This window comes from Sabethes cyaneus, chromosome 3 (assembly GCF_943734655.1).
Source record: "Sabethes cyaneus chromosome 3, idSabCyanKW18_F2, whole genome shotgun sequence".
Lineage (NCBI taxonomy): Eukaryota > Metazoa > Arthropoda > Insecta > Diptera > Culicidae > Sabethes > Sabethes cyaneus.
The window spans coordinates 91,168,729-91,184,218 of NC_071355.1; the positions used below are offsets into that span (position 1 = coordinate 91,168,729).

The 15,490-nt window shown below is 39.4% G+C and overlaps 2 protein-coding genes across 7 annotated transcripts in view; one reads left to right on the top strand and one right to left on the bottom strand.

The window, feature by feature from the left end:
• LOC128741252 (flotillin-2) overlaps positions 1 to 15,490 on the bottom strand; it is a 366,737-nt gene that overhangs the window by 53,008 nt on the left and 298,239 nt on the right. The window lies entirely within an intron of this gene.
• LOC128741250 (glucose dehydrogenase [FAD, quinone]) lies at positions 5,583 to 7,584 on the top strand. Its single transcript, XM_053836922.1, has 3 exons — positions 5,583 to 5,784; positions 5,846 to 6,016; positions 6,086 to 7,584. The coding sequence occupies exons 1-3, from the start codon at positions 5,583 to 5,585 to the stop codon at positions 7,582 to 7,584; spliced, it is 1,872 nt and encodes a 623-aa protein (XP_053692897.1).

The following is a 15,490-nucleotide window of genomic DNA, read 5'->3' on the forward strand; positions in this document are numbered from 1 at the left end:
CCAAATTTGGTTCCATTTGGTTCCATTTGCTTGATTCTAGAGTTATGAGAAAATTTGTATTTCATTTGTATAGGAGCCCCTCCCCCTCCTAAAGTAGAGAGAGGTTTCAATTCACCATAGAAAAAATTCTTGTCTCCAAAAACACCCACATGTCAAATTTGGTTCCATTTGCTTGATTAGTTCTCGAGTCATGAGGAAATTTGTATTTCATTTGTGTGGAAGCCCCCCCCCTTTTAAAAAGGAGAGGGGTAATTATTCCCCTCCTATAGAGGGGAGGGATCTCAATTCACCATGGAAAAAAAAAAATTGCCTACAAAAACACCCACATGCTAAATTTGGTTCCATTCGCTTGATTAATTCTGGAGTTATGAGGAAATTTATTTTTCTTTTGTATGGGAGCCCCACCCCTCCTAAAAAGGTAAGGGGTCCAAATTCATCATAGAAAAAATTCATGCCGCCAAAAACACCCACATGCCAAATATGGTTCCATTTGATTAATTAGTTCTCGAGTTATGAGGAAATTTGTATTTCATGTGTATGGAAGCCCCCCCTCCTGAAGTAGGGAGGGGTCTTAATTCAACATAGAAAAAATTCTTTTTTTCAAAACCACCCACATGTAAAATTTTGTTCCATTTGCTTGATTAGTTCTCCCGTTATGCAGAAATTTGTGTTTCATTTGTATAGGAGCCCCCCCCCCTCTTAGTGGGGGGAGGTGTCTCTAACCATCATAAGAACCTTCCCTGGCCCCAAAAACCCCTATACGCAAATTTTCACGCCGATCGGTTCAGTAGTTTTCGATTCTATAAGGATTATTCGGGTAGACAGACAGAAATCCATTTTTATAGGTATAGATTTGTATGGGAGCCCCTCTTCTTAGGGGGGAGGAGGGATCTCTAACCATCATAAGAACCTTCCTGGCACCAACAACCCCTACATGCAAATTTTCACTCCGATTGGTTCAGTAGTTTTCGATTCTATAAGGAACATAGAGCAGACAGTAATCCATTTTTATAGGCATAGATTGGTATGGGAGCCCCCCTCTTAGTGGTGGGAGGGGTCTTTTGCCATCGAGAGAACCTTCCCTAGCCACAAAAACCTCTACAAGCAAATTTTCACGCCAATCGGTTCAGTAGTTTTCGATTCTATAAGGAACATAGGGACAGACAGACAGACAAACAGATAGACAGACAGACAGAAATCCTTTTTTATAGGTATAGATATAGAAATTAAAATTCTTATAGAAAAAAATTCTTTCATCGCTGTTGTGTAGGTTCACAAACTGCACTTTCCAGGAAAATATCATGAATCTTGGATAATCTATAACGAAGCTGTTCCCGCTCACTCATTGTTGACTACTTTCTCCTGTATCAAGTTTTGTAGGTATTTGCAACTACAGTCAACCAAAAAAGTATTCGGACAGCAGCGCATAAATTTTGCGCAGTATTTTTGCAAAGAATGGTAACACATATTTTTTAAAACAATGTTTAACTAAAGCATATTTAGATGCAAAACAAAACTTCGGGGAAAGCTTTCCGTTTGAAGATAAAGTACATATAATTTGAATTGCCTAAAAATGCAGCCAAAAAAGTATTCGGACAGTTAACTATTACCTACTTGAAATAAATGTCCTTTCTCGCTCAACTACCACCTTGTAGGACCATTTACATTCTTGATGACCTGTTTTAATCTGTTTAGGATAAAATTAATAATTTTTCAAATATCCCTCTGCGAATTGCTGACCATTTTTTTGCAAGAGCTCGGTTTAAATCATTTTGATAAGAAATCAAATGATTTCTCATTATAGAAATGAAATTATCTAAAAAAATGTTCAAAAGGGTTCAAATCTAGACTCAATGCTGATGTTTCGATAGCGCTAGGACAACTGTATGGTGCCTACCGCTTACAATTATCGACAGTATGTTTAGATTCAACATCCCGGTACAATATATATATGTACCACAATTACAATTTTGCTTTAATTTCACTTAAAATTGTTCAGATAATTGAGCTTACACTTAGTTCTATCCAAAAATATATATCTTTGCTACCTCGGAGCTTTCCATGCACCCCAGCAAGGTACGACAGCACCAACCCTTATGCAAAAATAACTAAAAGAGAAGGATTACAGGAAAATCACTCGTCGGCAAGTAAACAAGCAATGCGGTTAGTGTCATACCTTGTCACTTTAAATTAATTTCCTTTAGCCAGGTTTTGGTTGATTTTAAAAAGCAAAGCAAAGCCTGGGAGCAAATTCCGTTATCGAAATTTGACCTTCTGTTTTTATACGACAGATTTCGCAACCAGCTGTTAGAATACAGGACAGTGCGGGGTCAGTGCTACGATCCTATTGACTCTAACAGCCTCTCCCAGCCGAGATTCGAACATACGACGACTGGCTTATTAGACCAGCGTCTTACCTCTAGGCCAACTGGGAGGATTTTAAAAAGCAGGCAGCTTAAAAAACTAAACTTTGAGAACTAAAATATCAGTTAGGTGCAAGAAAATTGACTGACAGGTTAGTCGAGCAATCATTCAGCATAGCAATTCATGAATGGATTGTTTCGAAGAGTAGAAGACTGAGTAACACATACACTGTCAGCAGTTCAGTAGTCATGCCCTTGGGCTGACAGATAAAAGAATACTACCAGGAGTAAAATTGTATGCGCTGAATGCGTTTTATATTCGCCTTCATGCGGGGTTATCAATTTTTTCTAGCACTGACCACTACATTTAACTATAAGAGAGATTTTTTTCACAGTCAAAAAGCTACATCGGGGTTACATAGAGTTTGGTGCTCTGAGAATAAACCCACGCTAGTCACTTGACAATGAATTGCCTGATTCTACTAAGATTCGACCCCCCAACACTCGTTTGTCAAAGCAGACTCGGAAACCTTGCGGCTACGCCCCCCCTCATGGTATGGGCAGGGAAACTATCGAAAACTGGCTGAAGAAGAAATCCAAATTTTATATATCTTACTTGCTTCCCAGATGGCCTTGAGCTAGAAGCTGATCTACCCTTTGTCCGGCAGAACAAAGGGAAGAAATCAGATATCTTCAGTAGAGATGGTATGGGGTATGAAAATTTGAATACCCGAACCCGACCCGTACCTGATCAAGAAAAAAATTAAAAACCCGTACCCGACCCGAACCCGCAAGTTTATTATTTTTGATACCCGAACCCGACCGCAACCCGACGGGTACGGGACGGGCCCGGGTACCCGACCATCTTTAGTGTTAAATGTGGTCAATAGAGATACCCGACCCGACCCGTACCCGTAGATGGACTAAGTTATCTGGAACTCCTCAACGTCCAAGTGCATGTTTTCGTGGTTAAGTCGGTCAAGCGGTGTTCCGGAGTCAACAAACACCAGCAGAAAAGAGTTTTGGAATTCGTTGTTCTGCTCCAGTATAATGCGGAGCGTTGTGCTATGGTCTACACATGATCGGCCAGCACTGAATCCAGTTTGCTGCCGCCGGAGAGTAGCTTCTATCATCTCCTGGATCCCGTTAAGGATTACCTTACAGTGTAATTTAAGAGTAATACAGAGCAACGTGATGCTACGATGGTTACCGCATTTAGGTAGGTCTCCTTTTCATAGGACTTTGACAAAATTGCCCTGCATCCAGCCCACCGCAAAAGTTGCGGTTACCCATTCATTGCTTACATCCCATATATGGCTGGCAAAGATAGGTTAGGTTTGAGCATATCTTTTGACATGAAGTCTGGCGCTCTGGTGGATTTCATACGTTTGATGGTTGCTTGAATTTTATTTAGTGACAGGGCCTCAGAGTTGACGCGATTAATGCGATGAATTATTGACGTCATGCGCTGTTGATTTTGTTGGTCTCTGACATTTGAGATTCGAAAGAGTTGTTCAAAATGTTTATTCCATCGCTTAAGATGTGATGTACGATTCTTTAGTTGCTGACCGGATCTGTCCTTCAGCAATATCTTAACATTTATCCTGGCACCACTAAGAATTATCGTGTAACAAACGAATATCATTGAATAAAAATATCATTGGCGGTGGGGCGATTTCTACTTCTTCAGCTAGGGAGCTAGGCCAGGCTCTCTCGCCCCGCTAACAAGCTTGTTTAATAGCCCTCTTTGGTTCGGCGTATCATTGAAGGACAGCTGTCTTAACCGCCCTGGGTCGTACTCGCTCAATACCGGCTTTCACCTCTCTCCGCTCGTCTATCATCCTCCAAATTTCATCCGAAATCCACTCCCCTTGCCCGCTGCGCACTTTGCCGAGGGTTTCGTCACTGATCGTGATGGAGAGGTTCTTGATGCCGGTCCATTGCTTTTCGACAATTACACCAAGTGGCAAGTCCGAGACTCAGGATTCAAGTTATTTGACAAAGGTTCTTTTCACCTCGAGATTCTTCAATTGGCGGACATCGAAATCTTATCGTATCGTATCTTAACAATAACAAGGTGATGGTCGAATACAATATCGTCGGCTCGGCGTTACGCTTGTTGCGTATATCAAGAAGGTTCCTTCTCCGGCTGATGCAGATGTGGTCAATTTGGTTTTCTGTTCGGCAATCGCGGCATACACCTACGTGACTTTATGTGCTGGTCTTGTTTGTTACTACAAAACTCTGTGAACAGCTCTCCGTTTTCGCTCATCTTTCCTAGTACTAGGCCATGAAGACCCATGTACAGCGACTATAGACTGCAGACCGTATTTCCATTTGCCCTGGGATACCTTATTTGATTGCAACAACCACTTGCTGAAGTTTAAACATGCTTTACTCTCCTGTGTTTTAGTTACATAACCGAAGAAAAAAATTAATAAATAACAAAAGTCCTTTTCTTTCTAACATCCTTTCCTTTCGAAAATTGGGAATGCTGAAGATCTGGAATACATTATGTTGTTACCAGTCATAAATAAATAAATAAATGATGACACATGAATAACACATTCTCCATCGTAACGTTATGGTTTTTTTTTTCAATTTGCGAAAGTTTTTGTGTATCTGTGATTGAGTCACGTAAACAAACTAAGCGAGAGTTATTATCTACTAACCAGGTGTGAAAACTAAAAACACTCTCCCTCTCAGTTAGTTAAACATGAACAAATACGTTAGTATAATTCATTAAAGCAGAATTGACATCACAATTGCTTTAAATTTCTCGAACCATAATCACATAATCACAATTGAAAATCACAAATGACTGAATAAATTGAAACGATTTGTTATTAAATCATAAAACAGAACTAAACATACCTTGTATACTTAGTTACCATTATGGAGTCGTATATCTCTTGCACAATAGGAAATCATTACTATTTACTATCCGTTTTATGTTTCTTCCTATCTCACTAGGCCGCTAAACACGTGTATTCAATTGCATCGGACGACGGACAACGAAGTTCTCTACTCAACATTATGCCCCATCGGCAGCGATTTGTTTATAATCAAAACCAATACCAAAGAAGCGTTCGTGCGGAGTGAAAATACGATAAGCTTTTCCATTGACGACTCACGTTAAGTCTGTCTCCCATTCACACTTGTAAAAACCTGGTGTTTGTTTGGTGTGCGAGCGAGGCCTGATAGCCGACAAACGACAGAATGAGTGAGCTGGTAGGAGCCGCCTTCGGTTCGGTAGCCACGGCGGCTTCGAACGTCGGATGGTTTGCGCCTATGCTAGTGGCGGCCATTGCCTACTTCCAGTATGAAGACTTCGTAGACCCAGAGGCAAGAGTGATAGATATTCCAACAGATTCAATGATGGATAAATACGATTTTATTATAATAGGTGCCGGTTCGGCTGGTATAATACACGGTATATTTAGTAATTCTGTTTTAGTTTTAACTATTTCGTTCGGTTGCAGGAGCGGTATTAGCCAATCGACTTACAGAAGTCGAAAATTGGAACGTTTTAGTACTAGAAGCTGGTGGAGATGAGACTGAAATTTCAGAAGTACCATTAATGGCTGGATATTTGCAACTAAGTAAATTAGACTGGAAATATAAAACTGAACCTTCCGGAAAATACTGCTTAGGTGAGTATAGATAAACATTAAGCATACATGCATCTTACAGTACTGCTGTTTTTGTTGGCAATATTTTAGCTATGCTTGGAGGACGTTGTAATTGGCCCCGAGGAAAAGTATTGGGTGGTTCGAGTGTCCTGAATTACATGCTTTATCTAAGAGGAAACAAAAAGGATTATGACAATTGGGAATCCTTGGGCAATGCCGGTTGGGGCTACAAGGATGCTTTGTATTATTTTAAAAAATCAGAAGATAATACTAATCCATACCTGGCCAATACTCCATACCATTCAACGGGCGGTTATTTGACAGTAGGAGAAGCACCTTACCACACCCCGTTAGCAGCTGCTTTTGTTGAAGCAGGTGTCGAAATGGGATACGACAATAGAGATTTGAATGGTGCCAAAACAACAGGCTTTATGATAGCACAAGGAACGATCAGAAGAGGCGGCCGATGTAGCACTGGTAAAGCATTTTTAAGACCGGCGCGTCTTCGACCTAATTTGCATGTCGCCATGTACTCGCATGTAACACGTATCATGATTGACCCTATAACTAAAGTCGCGTTTGGAGTAGAATTCATCAGAGACAGGAAAATTCACCATGTTCGAGCTACGAAGGAAGTGATATTATCCGGTGGTTCAATCAACTCACCACAAATTCTTATGCTCTCAGGAATAGGTCCGAAAAGTGAACTCGCAAAACATAGAATTCCACTGATCAACGATCTAGCTGTTGGTGAAAACCTTCAAGATCACGTAGCGCTTGGAGGTCTTACTTTTATGGTCAACCAGCCAGTGTCAATTGTGGAAAACCGATTCCATTCCATGTCAACTGTGCTACAGTACGCAGTCTTAGGGCAAGGACCCCTCACAATTCTGGGAGGTGTTGAAGGATTGGCATTTGTCAACACGAAATATGTCAACGCTTCGGACGATTACCCAGATATTGAATTCCACTTTGTATCCGGATCAACTAATTCTGATGGTGGAAATCAATTGCGAAAGGCACACGGACTGACTGATGCATTTTATAACGCCGTTTATGCACCAATTAACAACATGGATTCTTGGAGCATCATACCCATGCTACTGCGTCCCAAAAGCACAGGTCAAATCAAGCTTCGCAGTGGGAATCCACTTGATTATCCGTACATTTATCCCAACTATTTTGATGAAGAACTCGATATCAAAACTCTTATAGAAGGAGCGAAGATAGCTTATGCCGTCTCCAGGACACACACGATGCAAAAATATCAATCCACACTAAGTGCCTACAAATTTCCCGGATGTTCGCACATAAAGATGTTTACGGATCTTTATTGGGAGTGCATGATACGCCACTACACGAGCACCATTTACCATCCGGTGGGTACCTGTAAGATGGGTCCATACTGGGATAAAACAGCAGTCGTTGACCCGCAGCTGCGTGTGTACGGCATACGAGGGCTCCGAGTAATCGACGCAAGTATTATGCCAAAATTAGTTAGTGCCAACACCAACGCGCCGGTGATTATGATAGCCGAAAAAGGAGCAGACCTTATAAAGGATTTCTGGATTAAGAGAAGCGTTGCTTAATAAGCGCTAAGTAATATGTTATACTTGTAAATACTGGGGAGGTAGCAGCTATTTATTGATTGACTTTTTTAAAATTGTCGAGTGCAGTTAAAATGTGTCATGGAATTACCTATAAGAGTGCATGCATGGAATATGTATGAAATGATGATATCATTGTGATCTGTGAACCGAAAGCAGGTGAAAATAATCGTTTACTGTTAGCTCTATTTCTAATTAATGGTACAATTAAAAAAAAAATCGGAAATTCGAGAGTCCGAAAGCTTACTACTTTTAACAAAAAATCGAACAAAAAAATTAAATGTTTGTGTAAATATAGCTTGTACCAAAATATGTATCAATACTGTTAATTATACTTAAAATTGTATGTATCACATGGCTCTAAATTTGGTTCCTTCAACAGCTCTGGTAAGTGGGAAGCTTTAATCAAGTCAGCACCTTTCTCTCCGATCATTATTACTGCTGCATTCGTGTTTCCGGTTACAATCGTGGGCATAATTCCGGCATCCACCACCCGCAGCCCAGCAATCCCGTGCACCCTGAGTTGATCGTCAACCACCGCCATGGGATCACTTTTGGGACCCATCTTGGTGGTTCCAATGGGGTGGTAGATAGTTTGGGAAAAGTGTCGCACCAAGCATTCGTAGAAATCGTCACCCGTTCTGCCGCTGCATGTTGCATTCGGCTCCGTTTTGTATATTAGGGTAGCATTCAACGCTTTTAAAGCGGGAGTCTGCGCCAGCTTGAGACAAAATTTTAAACCTTCAATCTAGAAATGCACATCATCAAAATAAAATTGTTTAAATTTCATAAACGATTGTTATATTTACCATAACATCGATGTCATGACGTATTGCGAAATAATTGGGATAAATTCTGATTTTTTCATATGGGTTTTTACTTCTCAGTTTAAGATATCCACGACTTTTCGGCTGCATCAGAAGTGGCATTATGAGAAATGAATCGTGGAAAACCCATCGTTCAAAGTTCGTTGCGTAATACTGAGGAGAAAGCGCTGCCCCATAAGCCGCCCAAGTTCCTCCGTCAGCAAGCTCCGACTGAGCAGACATAAAAATTTGTATGTCCGGACGGGTACTACCGACGGGAGCGTATTTGGTGTTTATGAATCCCATCACTTGGCAGGATGGCATGTTCATGAAGATTCCACTGTTATTAAAAATGAAATCTCGAATAGCAGATGCTGAAACAGATTGAAGCATCGTGAGTGACAGTGGCCCGGTATTGTTTGGGTTCGTAATCAAAAAAGTTATGCCACCCGTCGCAACGTGATCCTGAAGATTTTTTCCAACGCCCGGTGAATCGTGAATAACTTCGATGCCATGAGATTCTAACTCTGCTTTTGGTCCCACACCGGACAGCATTAAAAGTTGAGGAGTGTTGAGCGATCCAGCAGATAAAATAACTTCCTTTCGAGCTAATACGTAGTGTCGTCTGTTGTTTTTCTTGAATAAAACTCCATATGCACGTTTGTCACTTGGATCGATTAATATCTTTTCCACCATTGATTTCATAGACACATGAAAATTATTCCTCGTCCACACCGGTCTCAAATATCCCTTGGCAGTACTACACCGTAAACCATTTCGTATGGATCCATGTAAGGGTCCAAAAACCAATTGAGAAGGGCCGTTCATTTCATCAGCAATAGTTTGATTCATCTGTCTAGCGGCTTCGAAAAAATATTGCATTAAAATCGAACGGTTTTTAAATAACTCTACAGTGATCGGTCCGGTTCTACCATGATACGGTTGATTTTCGATTTTTGGATCACGTACATTTTCCATTTTAATAAAATAGGGTAAAATATCTTTCCAGCTCCAACCAACATTGCCAAAACTTTCCCATTCATCATAATCAGCGGCATTGCCACGAATATACATCAAAGCGTTCAATACCGACGACCCTCCGAGGACTTTTCCTCTAGGCCAAGCGCACTGGTTGTTTTCCATTCCCTGGCAAAAATTAGGATTTGGTTCCGTCCTAAACTTCCAGTCTAAGCTCGATCTTTGCAAAGCAGGATACAAATATGGCAAATCAGTTAGATAGGTCTCATCCGGGCCAGCTTCTAGTAGCAATACATTCCAATTGCAGACCTCCGACAGCCTTGCTGCCACTGCCGCTCCAGCACTACCTGCACCAACAACCACAAAATCGTAAACGTCATAAATGAAACTCGCTGGGATATCTTGAACTCGATGCTCATAATCTACAATATCAGTGCGCTGCAGCCAAATAATTGCATCTAATATCAGAAGCATTGCAATGCTTCCCGGTCGAGTATATATAACGCGTAAAAGTGCACCATGTGCATCTACCGGTCCCATTTTCGCTGCGAAATTTCCTACTGTTTCCACAATTCACGCTTGTTCGACCGAAACTGAACTTACGCCGCGGCTAACGTTATATTGCAGGAGGCAACGATTTTTTTGCAATCGCAGGCAATAAGTCGTAGTGGCTGAGTGCTATAGCACGTTGGTTAGAACCAGTTAAGATTCCTGACGCCTGACGGGGAAATTTCTTAGTGGGTATATTCTTACACTCGAAAATGTTTTTCACTATTTGCTGTGTAAATGATGTGTACGCTCAGCTCAGGTATATCTCTTTGGCCATCCATTTTTGTTGCTATCAATTATTGAAAAAATAACATTTTCTGTTATGTTACTCAGCTATGAAGCAGAATTTATTAAGGAAATTTCTTTATATAGGAAAAATAAAAATATTTATTTTTTATTAATATTTTATTTTTTCATATAAAGACTTTTTTTAATAAGCTATTATAAAGTTAGCAAAATTAATGTTCAGTTGAGCACAGCTGTCACCCCTTTTACACATGTAAAAGAGCACCGTAAAACGTAAATGCGTTATTGATTTTGCTTATTTAATTGTATCACCTCAGCCAAATCAAATTTCTAAAACTTATTCAGGTATGGGATATTCATAGAGGTGTTTATCTATTAAATTGATAAACTAAGTATTGCTCTGCAGAAATAATTTTTTATCAGTGTATAACTTTTTTGAGATGCGCATTACAATATGTACTTTACAACATTGCTGAAGATATCATATTAATTCCATAAACCGTTTGTAATACGGCAGTTTCCCCCACAAAGGTCGTGGGCGGTGTCTGGTGCTGAACGTCACGAAGGAGCTTGTTTAGAACTACGCTTAAACGGGCAAAATAAATAACTATTCTGGGTTATTATTTACAACCCTGATTCGCATTCGTCAATTTCCACGAAAATAGTTGATAGTACCATTCATTGTGATAGATTGATCTGAAGTATAATTGTCTTACAACTAACATGTGGACAGTTAGTTAAAATATCAACTAACTAACGTCCTCTGCGTTTTATTAGTTCCTTTCGACATTCTACTTTACAGCTATTTGCATGCTTGACAGAAGTACAATTGAAAATATCTAAAGAATTGCAAGCAACTTACAGACGCAAAGCAGCAAATGAAACGCTTGAAAACTATTCTTGGATAAGACAGATGCTGATTTTTGTTGCAAAAATTAGCCATACTAAACAAATGGTGTGTTTAACTATCGTCCTTTCCTTTGAGGCAAGGAAGAAAATGTGTGAGGAAATTTGAACTTGAAATTTTTCGTAAATTTTCACTATTTAGTGATAAAAAATGAAAATTGTCATAAAAAATGAAAATTGTCATAAAAACCACAAAATTGTTACGTCCATTTTGAATCGATTGATATTCCAACCATTAAAATACACATAACATTAACACAAAATATTTCATTGTTTCGTGACGCTCGCATTTTTTTATTTTTTGGAATTGCCCTCTGTAACAGCTTTCTTCCTGAGAGACTCCTACTTCCTACGTCAAAAACCCGGTGATGGTAAATTACTAGACTTACCGGAGCGACGGTCGGCAACGTACAGCCTCTTTCTATCGGACTAACCGAATAGATAACAGTTTATCTTCTCTGTGGTAGAAACAAAAAGCAGTGATACAAAACCAATATCGTCGCCGAGGAGTATGTGGTGCGTGTGTGGAATGGTAGAATTGGGAGAGTGAAACAAAACTAGGTATTAGACTACCTAATGGAAGGGTACGGCAATAGTTTAAAGGTAAAAACACTCGGCCGACAACCGAAACTTCCCATTGCACAACCTAATATATTTTTAATCTTCATATCAAAAATTTGCCAGTTCAGTCAATTAATCATTCTTCGCATCAGACACTTTCTCCCTTTCCAAAAAAGAGTTTGTTCAGCTGACACCAATTGATAAACACGTTTAGCAACATTTGCAAATGGAAGCCGTCCTCGACACAGCGCATCACCACGTAGATGTTCAAATCATCGGCGTAAATACAGGGCTTAGACAAAATGATCGGGACACGCAAAATTTTGACCAAATATAAATAATCATAACTTTAAAAAAACAGTAGCATTGGACAGGGAAATTTTTTAAGTTTTTGGAAGTACTCGGAGATTTGTGGATGCCAGAGGGCACCGGAGATATTCCGGATTATCGATGGGTATGTCAAAAACTGATATTTTTGACCGCTTATCTTTTCTCAGTGTAAAAAATCTTTATTATTTATATTTTATCCAAGAACTAGATTCAATTTTCAGTCGATTGGTGAATAAAGAATGGTGATAGCACCTGTTTCTATAGCCTATAGCCTTAGGAAACGACCGAAACATTTACATTTATTGGGATATTTCTAGCTTGCACAAATCTCCCAGTATTTTGATTTACTAGAAATTCCCTATTCAATTCAACTAGTTACACTCGAATATGTCTTGTTTTGTAGAAGTTATCAACATTTGAAATTGGTCAAAATTCCCCTGTAAGTTAAACCCCTGTAAGTAAGTTATCTTTAACTAAGCAAGAATGCAACATCGTTGAAGAAAATGACGAACAAAAGCAATTTCAAATTCCTTCCTTGGGGAACGCCAAACATAAAACATTTTTCTTCGCAAAAACGTGTCATTTGTTGTTTGTTTTACAGCAGGTGCCAGGGAAGGTTCTTATGATAGTTAGAGATCCCTCCCCCCACTAAGAGGGGGAGCTCCCATACAAATCTATACTTATAAAAATGGATTTCTGTCTGTCTGCCCGTATGTTATAGAATTATAGAATCGAAAACTACTGAACCGATCGGCGTGAAAATTTACATTAAGGGTTTTTGGGGCCAGGGAAGGTTCCCCCCACTAAGAGGGCGGGCTCCCATACAAATGAAACACAAATTTCTGCATAACTCGAGAACTTAATCAAGCAAATGGAACAAAATTTGACATGTGGGTGTTTTTGGAGACATGAATTTTTTCTATAGTGAATTAAGACCCCTCCCCTCTTTATAAGGGGAATTATGACCCCTCTCCCTTTTAAGAAGGGGAGCTTCCATACAAATGAAATACAAATTTCCTCATAACTCGAGAACTAATCAAGCAAATGGAACCAAATTTAGCATGTGGGTGTTTTTGCAGGCAAATTTTTTTCTATGGTGAATTGAGACCACTACCCTCTTTATGAGGGGAATTGTATTCCCTCCCCCTTCAATAGTGGGGGGCTTCCATACAAATGAAATACAAATATCCTCATAACTAGAAAACTAATCAAGCAAATGGAACCAAATTTGGCATGTGGGGGGTTTTGGAGACAGGAATGTTTTTATGATGCCGCGAGTGTTGTCGGCGAGCTGCCGTCGAAAGCGCCGGCCACTGCGAGGGCCAGCCCCCCGCAGAAATCACCTCTATGTAGGTTTATTTATTTTCCTAGATCTACTGACCTCTATTACTTTTCTTCAGTTGGGTCACCCCTGCGAAATGGTCTTTCTACGAAAAGATTTTCTATGAAATCGTACATCTCGCGTAAGGTTTTTCGCGAAATGGTATTCTGCGAAACTCTATATTCCGCGTTATGGTCAACCGAGAATTTGGTGTTCCGCAAAATGGTATTCGTCGAAATGGTTTGTAATGATGACGAATATTTAAATGCTATCCGCTTTATTTTATCAGGTTAAGCAATGGGGGGAGTTATTTTCTACTTTACTGTGAGGAAAATTTGTATATTAAAACACCCATGAACTCCCCAGAAACTTGCAAAACTCGAGATTGTGACAAAGGTCATCCGAGATTCACGATTTATGTACAACACAGTTTAATTTGTGTCAATACGAAGTCGGGTCAGCTAGTATATCTATATATATAAAAGTGAGCGTGAGTATGTTTGTATGTATGTTCCACCATAACTCCAAAACGCCTTGACTGACCTCCACCAAACTTGACACACATATTCCTTGTTATAAGGAAATCAGCACTGGGGGGTTGATAAGAGGAAAACGGGGAGGCTATAACTCCGAAATGCCTGGACGGTTCTGTAAACCTTTATTTCGTTTCCAGTATAGCGATTTTCATAGAGCAAACCGATGCATAATACGTGCTACGTGATAGAAGGGAGAGCTGACTGGGAAGGAACCGACATGCAGGGGGACGAGGAATATGAGTTCTTTATCAAACGTCGTTTGTCAAACACATGTTTTTTGGCATAAAAAAATCAGCACCGGAGAATTGACAAAAGAGGGAGATGGTCTCTTTACAAGGGGAGAGAAATGTTGAAATGGATAAAGGGGTGCGTTTCTCTTGCATTTGGAACGATAGCAGTTGTACAAGTTGTTTTCTGAAAGGGGGAATAGGGTGGCCATCAAAAAAAGGGAGGTTTAAAAACGTTAATTAGTTCTACAAAGCTTGGTCTGTAAGGTGGCAACACGGGGGATCAGATACATTTAGAATAAATAACATTTAAAAAAGGCTTTGTGTCGATTTATAGGGATTACCGAGAAGAAGACAGATTTACAAGTAGTTGGGGGACATCGTGAGAGGAACTGACAAAGGGAGTAGACATATTCAAATGAATAAAAAAAGTTTTGCTTCCTGCGTTATGAGAGTCTTCGTTACAAAAACAGATGTACAAGTGACTGATTGACAAAGGGGCCCCGAGTAAGATCGAGCAATCAGCTAGTATCACAATAATTATACAAAAATTGTGAATAGGTTTGCTAAAAATTAAACTTTTTTGAAACTTTCGGGCCCCTTGACGAACGAGGGGTCCCATGTTTCGACCTACAAAAAATTTGTCTCTTTTTTTAACCATTTCCAACCAATCGACTACTAAGGTTTCAATATTTGAGAATCTCATGTCTGTAGTCGTCCCGTTTCAACGACAATTACTTATCAATGCAAACTTTTAGCTAAAAAATTAGTGAGGAATTAAAAAAATATTTTTTTTCGTCATTTAGTATGGAATGCCTCACTTCGAAAACCATATAATTCACCTAAAATATCTCATGCATGCGAAAAACAACTTTTTTTTTTGCAGACTGGTGTTATCAGTCAAGTAAATTTTATTTTACATCCTTTTTGAATCGTTTTCTTCCATAAGACTGATTCGTTTATTAGCAAAGGAATATTCTATTAAACAGTGAAGGATAACCACTGTGCGTGCTTGGCAGTGAGCCTCATTGATACAACTAATGGACGTAAATCAGCAATGCTCACATGGATGAATGATTTTTCCAACCACGTTCAACTGAGAATTGCATAAAATCACATTCAAAACCTGATCTATACCTTTACCGTCGCCGGTTCAAGAAATAAGGATACTAAGGAAAAGTTTTACTTTGTGCAGTTGTGTAATTACTCTAACCACGAGATTGCTTGACATTCTATCTTTTGGTGGCTAAATTCTATTCAGCAGTTAGCATGCTATTAGCATCAAAAAATTCATTCTACTAACATGGTTTATTTGTCTACAGATTGTATCTAAGTATAATAAATAATTTGTTTTGTAAATTTTGTTTTCAGTTCATTGAATAGACTCGTTGAAACTTCCTTTCTATCCTATAAATGTAAAACATAATG